Source organism: Cebidichthys violaceus, unplaced genomic scaffold, assembly GCF_023349555.1.
Source record: "Cebidichthys violaceus isolate CVI_PGR_0920_01 unplaced genomic scaffold, fCebVio1.0.p SCAF_17, whole genome shotgun sequence".
Taxonomy (NCBI): domain Eukaryota; kingdom Metazoa; phylum Chordata; class Actinopteri; order Perciformes; family Stichaeidae; genus Cebidichthys; species Cebidichthys violaceus.
In genome coordinates, this window is record NW_027176340.1 from 14,450,930 (window position 1) to 14,467,933 (window position 17,004).

Genomic DNA, 17,004 nt, shown 5'->3' on the forward strand with positions numbered 1-17,004 from the left:
ACAACACAAACAAACTTTCATTAGTTACCTGTCACCATAGATAAACCCTGTTCTGACTAAACCCTCTGAAGTTTCCTCTTGTTTTTGAGAACGTAATCTTTCATAGTATGAGGACAATGTAAACTGCAAATGCTTTTAAAAATAGCACAACACACTTGGGAGTTGATGTTTTTTTAATCAGATGTAAAAGATGGAGACAGTAAAAAAAGTACATCCTTTGCTAACCAATATACATGTTACAACAATACACATACACATTGTCTATATACAGCATTTCAGTGACTCCCCGCTGTTTGAAGTCATGTACCTTTACTTGACCTTTTGCATTCACTGCATGCCTTGTACACAAACAGGGCCTTTCAGTTTCTGTTAAAAAAATGTTCTTACATAGCACTGAAGAGCCAATCACCACAAGGTCTTCTTTGTCAGCAAAACATGATTCATCCAAATGAAATAATTATGACGTTTCAAAGACAGATAACATTAATTGTTTATCTATATTTAAAGATAGTTAGGTTTATGTTGATCTGAGATTTCTATACATGCATTCAACTCATTCACACACATTTCAAGTATACAGTATAATTTATTCCCATAGGTTTCTTTCCCTCTTCATACTTTTTCATCCCTGGTTGGGTTGAATTGAATGTTACATAAAGAGACACAAAATGGCTGCAGATGGTAGCGGTGACGTCAAGTGAAATGTAAGGATTTTCAACCTCCCGCCCTATTATTATTATTACTCATAAATGCCTTAACAACCTAAACAAATAATAAGCATGCACACAAACACAATGACGTCAATATGTACAGTACATGGGCTCTTTCTACTCTTATCATTTCTACATGTACCCAAGGAGAATAGTTTCTGCTTGAAATAAGGTCACACAAATACTGATTGTGGAGCAGCTCAGCTTAAGAATGTGACAGAATCAGGAAACTGTCCGTAAGCAGTAGACATGTAACCAAGGTCTGGATGTCATCACAACAGTCACTTTTCTAAAAGGTGCTCCATTTCAGGGTTGATGAATGAAAAGCCAGCGAACGCCGCCTGATCCATGGAGTCTATGAAGTTCTTATCGCTGTAGGAGAGACGAGGCTTCTCACTGAGGAACTCCCGATCAAAGTTGCTACAATCATTCGCTGCTTTCTGTAATTGACAACAAACATATCTCAGCAAAATCATAAAACAGAGTCGCTCATCACAGATTATAGATTTAAATAAACATAGCCCATGATCTATATTTCTTCATAATTGAATCCTCAATGACTTGTATCAGCGGCTTACCACTTTGGGTTTGAAGGGGGGTTCAATCTCTCTCCGCTCCAAGGCCTGCCAGTTGATGGCGTTGAAGAACGGGTGTAAACGAATATTACCCACGATTCCTAGCCTGCGAGTTGGGTCTCTCTCAAACATCTGCAGTGAAACAAACTCAGTAAAGGTAAGTTAGGAATGTACACAATTACATCTCAAAAAGAGCTGATTTTCAGCTACACAAATGTACATTTCTTGATTGAATTTTAATCAATTTCATCAATTCCTTTCAAGAGATCCTTAAATTTAACCAAAACATTATCAAATGCAGAAATAAACTATTTCCCTGAAGCAGAAATGGAGCTCTATGACAGATGTATTTTGTATAAAGGGTTGGTACTCACCCGCTCAAGCAGGTCCTTCGCCTCCTTGTTGATCCAGCGAGGATAGTGGGGAGTGTCCATGCGGATGGACTCAAATAGCTCATCCTCATCATCTCCATGGAAAGGCGACTGACCAACCAGCATTTCGTACACCAACACCCCAAATGACCACCAGTCAACGGAGAATGAGTATTTCTGACCCAGCAGGATCTGAGTTGAAACACAATATCGTAAATATAAATTATAAATTATAAATGATTCTAGACAGCCACAGTAACTTGTTTGCATGCAGAATGATAAAAGCAAATCAGTAAATTTGAATATTTCAGAACAAGTATATACTGTAAGTATGAAACACTTTACCTCTGGAGCGATATAGTCGGGAGTACCGCAGAAAGTTGTGGCTCGATTCTCTCCAAACACGTTCTCCTTGCACATGCCAAAGTCGGCTATCTTTATGTGCCCCTCATGATCCAGCATCACATTGTCTAACTTAAGATCTCTGGAAACAAAACAATCACAGCAGGATTGGAAATAAGCACGAGGGATTTAGAAGATGTTGTGAGTTTGCAATAATAAGGTTTGATCTGACAATTTTGTGTTTATCAGAATAAAGTTAAAATGCCACTAAATGCTTAAATGTTTAAAATTAACTTTTAGATTAAATATGTAATAAAAAGAAATGCCTAAAAAGTTTTTCCCAGCTGGACTGTGAAATCTTCAATGCCCACTGCCTTACAACACCACTCAAGCCAGAAAGAACCTTATAAATCACAGCTTAAAAAATGCTTTGAAGAACCATAACAGTGGTTAGGCATTAACTCTAGTTCACATTTACATAACGCTTTCATATTGATAACCATTTTTTTAAAGCATACTTTAAAATCTATGTTTAATTCCTATTTTCAGGCAGCCACTGTGTTCAGTTTGTTTAAATTATTTGAAATATCAAAATCTTGTAGAGATGTGAAACTTGCCTGAGATAAGTAATCCATCGATCTATTGTTAATGTGTTAATTTATTAAAAACCTTGTAGATGTTATTATATTATAACATGGTTATGCAATTGCAACCAGCTACACTATTACTGATTTTAAAATTAACTTTTTACTGCAAGAAATGAACAAATTCAGTTTCTTAAACATCCCTTGTTCACAATTGCTGAACACTTTCAGAAACAATGTGTCAAAATACGTGGGATTATCTAACCAAACAAGTGTCAGGTGTTGTCAAATTCACTTTCACTCTGGCAATGTGTTTGTGTATTCATCTTGTGGAAGATAGAAAAAGAATGCAATATGGTCAGCTGTGATGTAAAGAATAGAGTAAAACATGACAAATGACCAGTATGGTCATTCAGTCTATTTACTGTACATCCAGATATAATAGATATTTGTGCTCTGACCTGTAGATGACACCTTTGGTATGTAAGAACTGAAGACCACAAACGATCTCAGCAGAGTAGAACCTGGGAAGACAAACGAGGCAGACAGATATGAACTTCTCATATCTGGTGCAAAACTACAGGTCTCTCTCACCAGTGAGTTGGCAGCTGAACACTGGCATCCCTGCAGGCTCATTTCAGTGTAGGTCTGAATTATTGAGGAGTACATTTGTATGGAGTAGCAGACAGGTGAATAACGCTCTCATAATAGGAAACCTGAGCGCCGCGGTGAGCCGAAAGATTAGCTTATCTCTGCCCTGCTTCTCTTGTCGTCTGTGTCAGGTGAAGCGATTGAGTCCTGAGAAGAGATAGAGTGGCCTTCGCTCTAAACTAATAACTGGTCTTTTAATGTAAGTGAACAACTGACAAGGTCTGAGTAGGCTGTCAGGTTGTATTCATTGATCATCTCTTACTTAAAATACAGAACAAGTTAGCAAGTGCACATATACAGTTGTGGTCAAAAGTTTACATACACTTGTAAAGAACATAATGTCATGGCTCTCTTGAGTTTCCAGTTATTTCTACAACTCTGATTTTTCTCTGATAGAGTGATTGGAACAGATACTTCTTTGTCACAAAAAACATTCATGAAGTTTGGTTCTTTCATAACTTTATTATGGGTTAACAGAAAAAGTGACAAAATCTGCTGGGTCAAAAATATACATACAGCAACATGAATTAGCAATTTTGGTGACTTAGAAAGTTGTGTCAATGAAATGAGCTTCATAGCATGGCCTCTTAACTTCTTGTGAGTGATTATGAGTGACTACAACTGGTGACTTCTCTGAGGCCATTTAAATAGGGCTCATTGGATACAAACGCCCACAAACGCTACAATGGGAAAGTCAAAGGAGCTCAGCATGGATCTGAAAAAGCGAATCATTGACTTGAACAAGTCAGGAAAGTCACTTGGAGCCATTTCAAAGCAGCTGCAGGTCCCAAGAGCAACAGTGCAAACAATTGTTTGTAAGTATAAAGTGCATGGCACTGTTTTGTCACTGCCACGATCAGGAAGAAAACGCAAGCTATCACCTGCTGCTGAGAGAAAATTGGTCAGGAGGGTGAAGAGTCAACCGAGAACCACCAAAAAGCAGATCTGCCAAGAATTAGAAGCTGCTGGAACACAGGTGTCAGTGTCCACAGTCAAGCGTGTTTTGCATCTCCATGGACTGAGAGGCTGCCGTGCAAGAAGGAAGCCCTTGCTCCAAAAGCGGCACCTTAAGGCTCGACTGAAGTTTGCTGCTGATCACGTGGACAAAGCTAAGACCTTCTGGAGGAAAGTTCTGTGGTCAGACGAAACAAAAATCAAGCTGTTTGGCCACAATGCCCAGCAATATGTTTGGAGGAGAAAAGGTGAGGCCTTTAACCCCAAGAACACCATGCCTACCGTCAAGCACGGTGGTGGTAGTATTATGCTGTGGGGCTGTTTTGCTGCCAATGGAACTGGTGCTTTACAGAGAGTAAATGGGATAATGAAGAAGGAGGATTACCTTCATATTCTTCAAGATAACCTAAAATCATCAGCCCGAAGGTTGGGTCTTGGGCGCAGTTGGGTGTTCCAACAGGACAATGACCCCAAACACACATCAAAAGTGGTAATGGAATGGCTAAATCAGGCTAGAATTAGGGTTTTAGAATGGCCTTCCCAAAGTCCTGACTTAAATCCCATTGAGAACATGTGGACAATGCTGAAGAAACAAGTCCATGTCAGAAAGCCATCAAATTTAACTGAACTGCACCAATTCTGTCAAGAGGAGTGGTCAAAGATTCAACGAGAAGCTTGCCAGAAGCTTGTGGATGGCTACCAAAAGCGCCTAATTGAAGTGAAAGTGGCCAAGGGACATGTAACCAAATATTAGCACTGCTGTATGTATATTTTTGACCCAGCAGATTTGATCACTTTTTCTGTTAACCCATAATAAAGTCATGAAAGAACCAAACTTCATGAATGTTTTTTGTGACAAAGAAGTATCTGTTCCAGTCACTCTATCAGAGAAAAATCTGAGTTGTAGAAATAACTGGAAACTCAAGAGAGCCATGACATTATGTTCTTTACAAGTGTATGTAAACTTTTGACCACAACTGTATATATATATGTATGCATATGCACCTCTAAACCTACTCTACAGACGACAATACGAGCACGAAACATAATGTAAACTGAAGTCTAGATACAGCATAAGTAAATCATATTTGTTATATTTAAACATATATACAAAAACAAACATGAAAACAGCTTTGCTAAAAAATTAATGCATTGATAATGAAACAACCCACTCTCTTTTTGTCTCACTCACTGAGGGTAAACTATCCATCCAGGCTGAATACAGTCACTGAGTGAGGAGGACTTAAGTGGATGCCAACACAAGATCGGGTGTCTGTGTTTGCTAAGCAGGGAATTACTCCTGTCATCTCATAGGCTCAGGACACAGCCACCAGTTTAACTACAGGAGAGGTAAGGGCAGACCACAGACACACCAGTTTGTTCAAAAAGTCTTGTGTATACAAAAGATAATGGTCAATGCATTAATAATCTTGACATTCTTCAAGAAATAAAACTACCTTGCACAACAATGCATGCACTGAAGTCTAGTGTGCTCGTCTTTGTTGTCCTCTAAATCTGAATCAAGAATCAAACCAAGCTTGCTTTGCTTCACTTTTAAGGCATATTTTTGCTTTTCCTTTTTTGGACAAACACAACACCATATAATACCTTACTGTTATCTGTCTATCCTTGAGGTGCTCAAAATAATAAATAACTATCTAAAATTTCTCGCCAACTGGGAAAACTCTGTGACAAAATCAAAAGAGCTCCTGAAAAGCCACCAGAAATGTACATAGTCACCGTGACATCACCAATTGGTTTGTGGACTACAGTTTTTGAAACCTTGAGTTTGGCATTTTGGCCTAGAAGTGACACGAGGGGGTGGAACTAAAGATAACCAAACGCTGAATAAGACATTTTTAGGTAGCCGAAATGTTACAATGAACTTTTATGAACTGAAAACACCCTGTGAAAAGAAACAAGAAAACACAGACAATTCCCAGACCAGACAACGCTGTGGTAGCAACCTGTAAAAAGTACACACTTCTTTACCATCTATTTTTATCTAAATGGGACCATAATTTACCAAATGAACATCATGCTGTATTGAAGAAGACTTGAAACTAGTGATAGAGACCATAAAATCATGTTTACAATGTTTACTGAGAAAATAAAACAAGTGAGAAGTAGAGTCATTTTCTCACAATCAAAATTCTTATTGCCCCCTGATGGTGATCAGAAAGAATGCTAGTTTAAGGCACTTCTGCATTGGCTTCACTTTTCACACTCGGAGGTTGCCACCTAATAAAAACAAGGTGAAATCAATAGAGGTGACACTAGTTACGGGAAAAAAATATTTCAAAGAGAAGGTGCTTGTGTCAAACAGCACCTGCAAAGAAATGTTTCATTTTCCTCTTTTGACTGTAAATGTGAGACATTTTAAAACGTTAGTTGGCGGTGGCGTAGGTGCCAGCAAGCTTTAGAATTCACAACATTCTCTTTTATTAGTGAGCCATTGTTTGTTTTTTTGGAGGGATTCCCACAGAATGAAGAGAAGAGAGGTGGGTGGTAGTAACCGACACCTCCCCATACAAACGGTACACAGGCACAAAGAGCGGCTTAGTCCTTACAAGGCAAGTCTGCTAGAGAGCTGCAACAAATGGACACCAGCTCCAGTCCATCAGGGTTCAGTATATCATGTAAACCAAAAGAACGCATAATGGGAGAGAGACAAAGAGAGTGACATGGGTAGAATAAACATGTGCTCATTTTCTCCATTAACTCATTGACTGTGTATGCGTGACTTCCTGCCCAGCTATAGGAACTTGAGAGCACTAAGTAATAATGGCAGTTTGTGCTTTTTTTTGTTTTTTACACCAACTCTGCATGTTGTTCTGTCTGTGCTACAGGTGTGACTCACGTGGTTCTGTAAAGTTCAAAGCGTCCTTTCTCCTGAATATGAAACATCAGGTCTCCTCCGTTCAGATACTCCATCACAAAGAACAGATGCTCCTGTTGACAAGTTTCACTTTGAGTTTTGAGGCCATAATTCCAACTAATGGAGTAGAGTAGGGACAAAAACACTGAAACACCAATGAGATGAAGCGGACTACCTTGGTATGGAAGGTGGAGTAAAGGTGTGTGAGGAAGGGGTTTTCCCAGGCTAAAGCCAAGACCCTCTTCTCCACCATAGTACACTCCACATCGTCATCCATCAGCACCACATCTTTCTTCAAAGCCTTCACTGCAAAGTACTCACCACGACCCTTTAGCTCTGCCAGGAGAACCTGAGAGGCAAAGAAGAAGAGAAGAAGAGAGACTTTAGTTGTTTTCTGTTCTATTAAGAGCGTGAAGCTTGAAATGTCAGGTTAAGTTAAACAAATTTAAACATCTTGTCTACAGTTCATAGTTTGATTCAACACCACATTTTATGTCACGGTTTCTATATGTGGCCTGTGGGATCCAGTGTATATGACAGTTGACAAGCGTTGACTGGATTGTTGTTGATTGGTTATCCTCTGACTCTTGGGTTGGGTTTTTTAAAACAGCCGTCTCACAGTACACTTCACACTGACATGGTTGCTCTGTACCTTGCCAAAGCTGCCTTTTCCCAAGACCTTGTGGAAGACGAAGTTGTCCACGTTGATGCGGGTCAAATGGGTGATACGAGACTGAGGCCGTGAGTTGGCCCCCTCCCACAGTCTGCCATAGGGAGATCCATCTAACGACAAACAATTAACAATTACCACACGTAGAAAATTACACTTTTGCATATTATTCTGCCAGTATCATTATCAATACAGAGCCTACTGCTCACATGAAAGCATGTAGGTACATGCACATACAGAAAAACACTCACTAACCATTGATTTCTAGTCCAGCGAGCTTGCTAACTTCATCGTAGATTCCAATATCAGGCAGGTTTGGATCCAGGTTTGGATCTGAGCGGCGGGTGGACGGTTTCTTTTGGAATAGAGAAAGGAAAAGAAATTAAAGGTTGTTTTTTTATTATTTGGGGTGTATATATGGCTGCCTGCACAAGGACTTCTGGTTGCTCTGGTGACTCACATTTCTCAAAACAACTTTTATTGTCTGTTTAATACTGCCATAGACTGCCTGCTGACTCCTCACTCACTACTCTTAACCATCCCTTATGGGTATGGGCCTCTAGTGATAACACAACTGAGTGAATAGCTGCTGTTTCACAGCCAGAGACACAGTTATTCCGTTCCTTTTTATTGGGCATTAACTTCATGTTTACACAAGTATTGTAGACTTGAAGCCCAAATAAACTCTTCAAGTCAGCTGTGAGACGGAGCTGAGACATGCGCCTGTACAGAGCCAGTAGAGACATCTTTATTGATTAAAATGAGTTTCTATCTGTTGAGTTAGAGTGAAAAACATGTCTGATACACTTGCAGTCTAGACGGGAGGGTGGCCAATTGTGGGTTGTGTTCATTTAATCAAGCATTACAGCAGTGGTTGGTGCATATAATAATAATAATAATAATGCATTTTATTTGTAACGCACTTTTCATTCATAGAATCTCAGAGTGCCACAGAGCCAGTATATGGTAAAAACATAGTTAAAACATATACACCTGGCGGAGATATGCACTCTACTGAGTACACCTTTCTAGTTTATTCTATTTTTCGCCTTAAGATTCAGTAACATCCTTGAACTTGGACAACATCCAAATTAAGTGTTACCAAGCTTACTTCAGACTCGCCTCCAGATACCAGAATAGAAAACAATGCCATCTTTGTAAATATGTGAAAAAAATGTTCAAATGTAAAAGTCTTATTATCTGAGGAGGGCATTCAAATGTATCATGTGCTTATATTTAGTTGTGTTTATCATCTCATTATCAGGTTCTTTAAACACATCTCTGTATACTAATGGCTAAATAAGAGATACTGCTTTTAATGTGTGACCATTATTGTGTTTTATGTTTTATTTAGTGTATAGCTTTTATTTTATAGCTTTTTATATGATGATTTTAATGTAAAGTGTCTTTGAGTACTGTGAAAAGCGCTCGATAAATAAAATGTATTATTATTATTATTATTATTAATGTAATGAGATACCCACAATGTCTGATTGAGCCATGGAATGATTTAATTAGGTGGTATGGTACTTGAGTCAGACTTGTAGTACAAATTCTTTAGACGTTACTTTGACTTGACACTTGATAGGACCGAGCATTGAATGACTTGTGACAGTCTCCATAAACTCACCTGGCTGACTTGTGTGAGTGCTTCAGCTAGTAGTTTCTGATTGATACCACAAAGGTTGGCTACTTTATCCTGACACTTGTGATGGACATTCATGGCACAATCTACAAATGGAACAAAAAAATGCTGTTTAAGATAAAAGCACATTTACACTCCAACAGTTAGTCAATTATATTGGCACTGTACCTTCACACTTCAGGCCTTGTTTGACAAGACCCCACAGCAGACTTCCACAGTGGTCGCAGAAGGTTGGACTCATGTAGTTGTGGTTCTTGAAACGGTGCGGCATGTCAATCTTAAAGCGCTCCTTCTGGAACTGCAGTGACAAACGAGATTCATCATCTCCATGAATGACCCGAGGCAAAAGAATTGTAATCAGTAAGTTGTTTTTCCTTTTTGCTTTGTCATCCGTTTCTCTCTCTAACCACAGAAGTGACCACACCGCTGGATGAAAAGTTCCTTGTTTGTTCCCAGGTCTACTACTTCACTGATTTAGAGTTCCCCTCTGAGACCACACCCCATGTTTGTGCTTGATTATTTCCATGCCACCATTATCTAGGTCAGTTGGTCTTTGATCATCTTTATCTGTCAATACTGATGATCACTAAAAAGCTGGTCTTATTGGATGTGGACCCTGACTGGTGTCTTTGTAATAAACTCTGACTCTCATTGTTCAAACTGTTAGGGAGAGATATTTATAACAACAGAAAAAAAAACAGAGTGAGAAAAGCCCACACTAAACTGAAATTGCGAGACATATGGAGTACATGGTGTACTGCACAGAAAAGTGATACGCACCACAGTATCGCGACTGTTGGCAGCAGTACCAGTACATCTGCCGATGATTTTGTCGATGCATTTCTTGTGGATGGCTGCATTGCATTCTGATCAAAAACAAGATAAACAAGATTTGTACACTTTGATCCAGTATTTGAACATATCATGCAAACTGGCCACACAAATAAAAGAGTGAAGTACGTATTTTTAATATATAGCATCGATGCACTGTGTTGCTATTTCAAGTATTGCACAAAGCCCAGGAGTTTTTTAATTATTGTCCACTTACGTCTGCATTTATAGCCTTGCTTGTTGAGTCCCCTGTGAGAGGCAAAGTGACACAAATGGGTCAGACCGTATCCTTCTTTGATCATGTGAGTGTTAATGGTTTGCTTAATCACTTAGTTAGTGATATTGGACAGCTGCAGTACACCCAAGCTGATTTGTGTATCAGGTTTTCCTTTTTATGCTAACTTCCTCCCGAGAGACCAAAATGAGCTTCAAAGCACATCTGTAGACAAAAATTGTCATTGACGGAGACAGACGTTATAACTTGAACGGTAAGTTGACTTTATTCATTTCATCAATAACTTGACAAGCAATCAGTTTGTTTAACTCAATTTGAGGGAAATTAGCCAACTCAGAATATTAAATATAATGGCAAATAACAGGAAGTTCCGAAATACTGGTTATACTAACTATGTTGTTCTCTCTGCTTTTTTAGTTTATCTGATCTGTGGTTTATGAGTTGCCCTTAAGTAGTCTTCAAGGTTTGTTTATAGGGCTGATGAGTAGGCCGGACTTACCAGACAAATTCTCTGCACACAGAGCAGAAAGTGGGCTGCCTGAAAAACGTGGCAATGAACTCATGATTCTTTATGAAGTGGATCTTGGCCTGCTTGATGGCCCCTCGTCTACGGTTCAGGTTAGGAGTCTCCTCCTCCTCCTTGGGAGCCTGTTTATTCTCTTCAAGATACACAGAGAAACACTGATCAGTCATCCCACAACACAGCAATGGAAAAACAATGGCAATTTTGTATACGTCCCAAATTGATAAATTGACAAATTAATGATTTTTTTTTGTTGATAGTTGCTTTTTAGCAAAGGTATTCAATTAAATCTAAAATGGCCCAGCATCTAAAATTTCCTCCCAGCAAAGGTCCGAACCTCATACTGTTTAAACTGCGTCCTATAGCCTACCTCCATCGTCTATCAAATAAAATCAACAATATGCATTTCCATATTATTTCAACAAGATTTACTGTCAATTTTCAAAGTAGGATACTTCTAACATAAAGGGACATTGAGCTCTTATGGCACTTGTATGGAAAATAAATAGCTATCGTTAACATAAATAAAATAAGTCCTAGCCAGTAGTTTGAATATTGAGCTAGGGCCATTCTCATTGCAGATGTGTGATAGTCAAGTGCAGGTTCATTGCTCATTGGTGAGCCTGGAATGGTTCTGGTTTTAATATGTTCATAGTGGAGAAAGCTGACTTGCAGCTGTTGATCCATAGTCACGGTGTGTAGAGCTACTTTGGCTAGACCAAGGAAACAGCTGCCTGAAAGTAGCAGGGAGTTGTTTCATGCTGCATGCTGTCATCTATCTCATCTCTCGATTGATTTGATTGGCTGCCTTGAGCGCAGCTATTGCCTTTTTAACCAGATTAGTTGAGCCCACAGTTTATAGCTGTGAAGACTATTAGTCATTCTCATTAATTTATCAGAAATTAATCACAGGTCCCAATAGAACAGTCCCTCGGGTCTGGACTGAGTGACTGCCATTTGGTGATGCCCGTTATAGAGGTATACTTAGGATTTGGAACCAAGTTTACAGGGGATTTGGTGACAACATACAAAATGACTAGAGAAAAACAAATCAACCAGACAGCTACAGAAAATTATACAAATTACAGAGTCCACAAGCAGAGTACAGAGGAAAGTAGAGAATGTTTCTATTTTATTTCCTTTACCTGTATCCACTCCCTCCAGAAAGTACTGCACAGCCATCATCACTTTGCCAGATGGATGGAGATCCACCTGAACACACCAACACACACAGGCAGTTACACTTAAACTGCCTGTGAGATTGCTCTTTGGGGACAAAGGATAATGTGTAATGTCCTACCCAGAACTCAGCACGCCCATTGGCTTTCTTGCAGCGCTCAGCAAGGACAGACACTCCAACAGTGACCTCAGCCAGTGGCTCCTCTGCTGTCTTCATCAACAGTACCTCGAGCACACGGCCCTCATAGATGTGTGCATCAAAACTGGCCTTCCAGGCTGGGTACATGGTTGGTTTGTGCTGAACCAGGGTCTTACCACGTTCTAGGAATAGTAAAATGGACAGAAAGAAAAGAAAGAAATATCTTTTAATGTTTTTAAGTGCAGGAAATAAGAAGAAAGTCACTTCTTCTTTTTTACAGAAACAACTTCTGTAAAAGACAAGGGTGGTGAAAGCTAACAGTTTCTCACCAGTTGTCAAGGCTTCCTTCATCTTGATTGCGCAGAAAGGCTCGTCAACCAGAGGAGGCATGATGCCCAAGTCGTACGAGTTGAAGGCGATCCTCAAGAAGGGAGCCATGGTGCCGAGTACCAAGGCCACCTGCTTTCAGAAATGGACAAACACAGTGTTACCCTGGTGAGATGTATCTATAATGACATGTTAGTTACACACACAGGTAGTTGGTTATTATATCCACTTATTGCATAAACACACACACACTGGTGCATATTCTGCAGCAATACTCTGTGTTCACAGTTAAGCATCAAGATAAGTGTTACAGCGATCTGTATTTACATTGTGGGACAAAACAATATCAGAGAATATTCCTGACATCCTGACACCCGCACACAAAACAGTAGATCACTGTGTCAGCAAAGCAAAAAAAAAATTTAAACAGGGAAAAAAATTGGAAGAAAACACAGGAAGCGCAACAGAAGGAATCCCTCTTCCAGAACAGGTAGACTACCTGTACAATAGATGTTGTGTATACAGAAAAGACCACAGTCACATTTGTTCTTTGTTATCTAATTTTGAGACATTTCTACTCAGTCACAACCCCACGGAGGAGGAACATAAAATACTTCTACACCTCCGTCAAAAACACCTGTTTTTGTGTGGAGGACTGACTATTGAATGTAGTAAATAAATTGAAAACAATCTGATTTGACGCATATTTTGTATTTTATATTTTTCCGATATTGTTGGGATTAGGCATGTGTTGGCAAGTTGAATACTTTAAGATTTTACCACTGCTAGTTGAAAGAATGTAACAGTTTGAAACATAATTTGGAGCTCTGGTAATGGGCATTTGTCATTTTTTTTGACAGAGTTATGAGAAAGTGAGATAAAAACATTGGAAAAACTTGTTACATTAAAGATGATGGACACTAGTTGCATTCTTGTACATTTAAGGTGAAATATATGCTGATATATTGGTGAGAGATCGATATCACCGTACATACTGGGCACTAGCTGTTGCATGCATGATTTACTGGTTGCATAAGCTCACTTGTGCTACAGATGGAACCACAACTTTTGCTGTAATAGCACAACTGGTTTCCGTATGTGCAATGCAAAAAGAGATGCCCATCAATCTCACATGTTGGCTTGGTACTTCAGTTGTTGTCTGGCATGTTTTGCCCACACCTCAATAACAACCACAATGTAAAATGTGCCATCATTTGAGCCTCAGTTGCTTGTTCAATTCCCTGTCACTGTGTTTTCTTGACAGTGTAGTATCTGAGAGGGTTGCAGCTGCAACAGTGGAGGTGTTTTCCTGTATTACAAAAGCAGAGCAGGCCTCAACATGTCGCTAACCCAAATACAAGCATGCAGCACACCGCAGTAGGCCTAGCTGGTATTCACAATCCTGAACCCATAACCGCCCACTCTGAGACCAGAAAAGTAAGACACAAAAAAAAACACGGGGAAGAAAAAAGTACATAATAAGAAGGAATGGTGAACGACCATATTCACTCACCCCACTGCTGCTGTTAGCTGTGATGTCAGAGTTTTGGTTGGAGTTAATCAATAGCAAGCACACTGTGGTATTGAGGTCGGTAGTGATTGATTACTTAGCAAATTGTCCATGTGCAGTTTCGATTTGGTCCATCTGTTAAATTCAGTAGTTATGTCCCATGCATAATGTAACTTGCAAATTTCCACCTAACTTCCTAATATTCATTTTTATGCCACCTACTTCCTGATACCAGCATTATGACCGACACAAAAGTGTGTTTGTAAGCAGGGGTAACAAGTACTACTGCAAAGTTTAAATTATATTATGACACCTAGAATTTAGGCTATGTAATAACTTAAATAAATTCTTTATTTGTGCATGTTTGCTTGCATTTAAACATCATATCTTAAAAAAATAAAATGTGCAGCTATAATACAGGGTTTGGCTGTATTGTGTATAACAGAGTTGTAGCAATGGTTTGTCTACAAATGTCAAGCCTGAGGGCTGGAGACTGAATTGTATACTAACTACAACCAAGTTATAATTGATAATCACTAGATTTGATGATTGAAGGAGAAGTAGGGAGGAGGATAGTATCAGCTGTGACCGGAAGAAAGAGAGAAGTAAAATACAGAAAAAGAGAGGGAGCTTGTACAGTGATCTGCTACAAAAAACCTGTACAAAACACCACAGTACTCATAAAGTACAGTGAAGCTGTTATAGTGATTTGCACACTACATCTATGACCATGAACCATTTGAAGAGAATCAAACATCAACCGAGAATCAGTAAGTGCATCTGATTTTCTGACTCTAAAGGATGTGGTTGATAAACGAAGATGTCACCTCACGTGGTCTCAGACAACAGTTTCCAACCGGATTTGCTTTATTACATATAGATGTAAAAGTTTATATTAAAAAAATACTCCCCTTCTTTGCTGTCCAGACCTGCCCGCATTCCTCCTCACAACCGGTGTTATAAAGTATTCTGTGACCCGTGAGATTCTGTGACCTAAACTGGAATTCCATATTGCCACCATGGCCCCACACTCTGCATACTATAGCTAAACGTGACCGCATTGCATTGAGATGGGTGTCACACATTACAAGTGGTAGCCAGTATCGATCACTTAGCATAGTCCTAACACTTCACCTGTACAACCAATCAGGCTTGTTTCCTCAGTGGACCGCGCGGCGCCCATGAAACAGGTCACAGATTCCATCGCACCATTAATTAAACGAAGTGACGCTATCCGAAAAAAGTTGGTTTGGATTATCATTTCAATCAGAACAACCAGTCAACGTTAGGTAGTGTCAATGTTTTAATGGGACTATAAAAGGCGTAGACATTGTGTTTACGTTACTACTGTAAGTTAACGGTTACGGTTGAACGAGTTGCCGTTACAGTTCGTTTCCCCACGGACCAAAAAATACGTTAACGTTACACGTTTTAGACCGTGAGCAACGTTTTACAAACTCCACACGTTAGAGGACCCTAACTCTTGTGAACACCTTCATTAAAAATATGAATAACAGCAGTCTCACCTCGTCCTGCAAGTTGTGCTGTTTCTTTATCACCGCAGCACGATGAAAGTCTCTCTTTATCTTCCTCTAGTTTTTAGCTCTGTGGTTCCGCCGATTGAGGAAGTGTGGCGCTCGCTCGCAGTTTACTCGGAAAGCTGTGACGTTTACCTGCTACACACTCACACACAAACACACACACACTCCGCGGTCTGTGCCTCGGAAGTTCCAATGCACCCCGTTGCCCCATTTTGAATAAATACGGTCCTGTCGGATATTATTTCCACATGAGTTGGACTGTGCACTTGTCCCTCTCAAACAAATTTGTTTCAGCCACATGTGTCAGTATTTTCCATTTCCTCCCCGCTGATTAACATGATGATGTGTGTTCATCATCACTGCAGACCTGTTGCTCACCTGAGCTGGAATAAAACATGTCAAGACAACTATAACTTCACTGTAGATAAAGATCTGCATTGCTGAGTGCGCCCTAGATTACTGTAGCATATAGCCTTGTATGTGGGGGAAGAGATGGTTTTCTTTCTACTTTTCTTTCTACTTTAGGTGTTTGTGTGGCAGGGGGTGGGGTCACGTGGCTGGTACTGTAGGCTGCGGGGGTAGTTTTGAGGTTTGAGAAGGTTTCTGCTGGTGAGGAGGTGGCTGATTTGGCTCCTGCAGCAATAGGATCTTTTCTTGTTCTGGACAAACAAAAGCTATTCAAATTATCCATGTCCTTTATTTATTTCATGCCTGCACTCACCCCCTCACAAACACACCCCTGCACACATCCAAATATACTGTGTTTGCGTAAAAGAGCGTAAAACAAGGGCGGCTGTTCTTATCTCATCACATGACGCTAATGAAATCTTGGCTGATGTGAACAAACACATAAATGAGCCATAAGGCAGATACATTCCTGCGGAGTGAGTCATGATTAAATGTTTATGTGCGGTTTAAAAATGGGCTGAGAGTATATGTGTTGCTATGGTGAAATGTCAATGTAAAGTGAAACCTGCCATTTACAGGCTGACCGTGCACAGGTGTGCCAGTGTCCCCTTGTCTCCTCTGAGGACTTGCATAACAAGCAAATTGTGAGTCATGGCAGACACAGGATGTCTAGAGTGGAGACTTAGTGTGTGCACTCAAAACTTCTTTGGCTCCTCTTTTCTGACAGATGCACATGCAAAGCTCAAGGAACCCTCTCCTTCTGTTCTTTCTCTAGCAAACACACACACACACACACACACACACACACACACACACACACACACACACACACACACACACACACACACACACACACAAAACTGTCATGATCCACCCGTGGGGTGTATAGGCTGTCAAACAGGCTGATGTTAAATTTAGCATACAGAGCCAG

The 17,004-nt window shown here is 39.9% G+C and overlaps 1 protein-coding gene across 2 annotated transcripts; it reads right to left on the reverse strand.

Annotated features, from left to right (window-relative positions):
- Positions 1–16: 16 nt before the first annotated feature.
- On the reverse strand, positions 17–16,087 carry prkcda (protein kinase C, delta a). Of its 2 annotated transcripts, none has more exons than XM_068712683.1 (18): positions 15,651–16,087; positions 12,617–12,746; positions 12,270–12,469; positions 12,115–12,181; positions 10,946–11,105; positions 10,429–10,460; positions 10,161–10,246; positions 9,549–9,678; positions 9,366–9,466; positions 7,991–8,090; positions 7,718–7,848; positions 7,241–7,414; positions 7,048–7,139; positions 3,044–3,106; positions 2,002–2,140; positions 1,660–1,848; positions 1,289–1,417; positions 17–1,150 (listed from the first exon to the last, which is right to left on the reverse strand). In XM_068712683.1, the coding sequence occupies exons 2-18, from the start codon at positions 12,723–12,725 to the stop codon at positions 992–994; spliced, it is 2,061 nt and encodes a 686-aa protein (XP_068568784.1). In that variant the 5' UTR covers positions 12,726–12,746; positions 15,651–16,087; the 3' UTR covers positions 17–991. The 2 variants fall into 2 exon arrangements, with proteins under 2 accessions (XP_068568784.1, XP_068568785.1); XM_068712684.1 differs by having other exon boundaries at positions 12,617–12,749.
- Between the last annotated feature and the right edge of the window lie 917 nt (positions 16,088–17,004).

Excerpts from the sequence above, each read along its gene's own strand:
- prkcda (XM_068712683.1), bottom strand. The coding sequence starts at position 12,725 with ATGGCTCCCTTCTTGAGGATCGCCTTCAACTCGTACGACTTGGGCATC. Across the intron at positions 9,679-10,160 it reads CCAACAGTCGCGATACTGTG|TTCCAGAAGGAGCGCTTTAA; the intron begins GTGCGTATCACT and ends TTGTCACTGCAG. Across the intron at positions 9,467-9,548 it reads ACAAGGCCTGAAGTGTGAAG|ATTGTGCCATGAATGTCCAT; the intron begins GTACAGTGCCAA and ends TTCCATTTGTAG.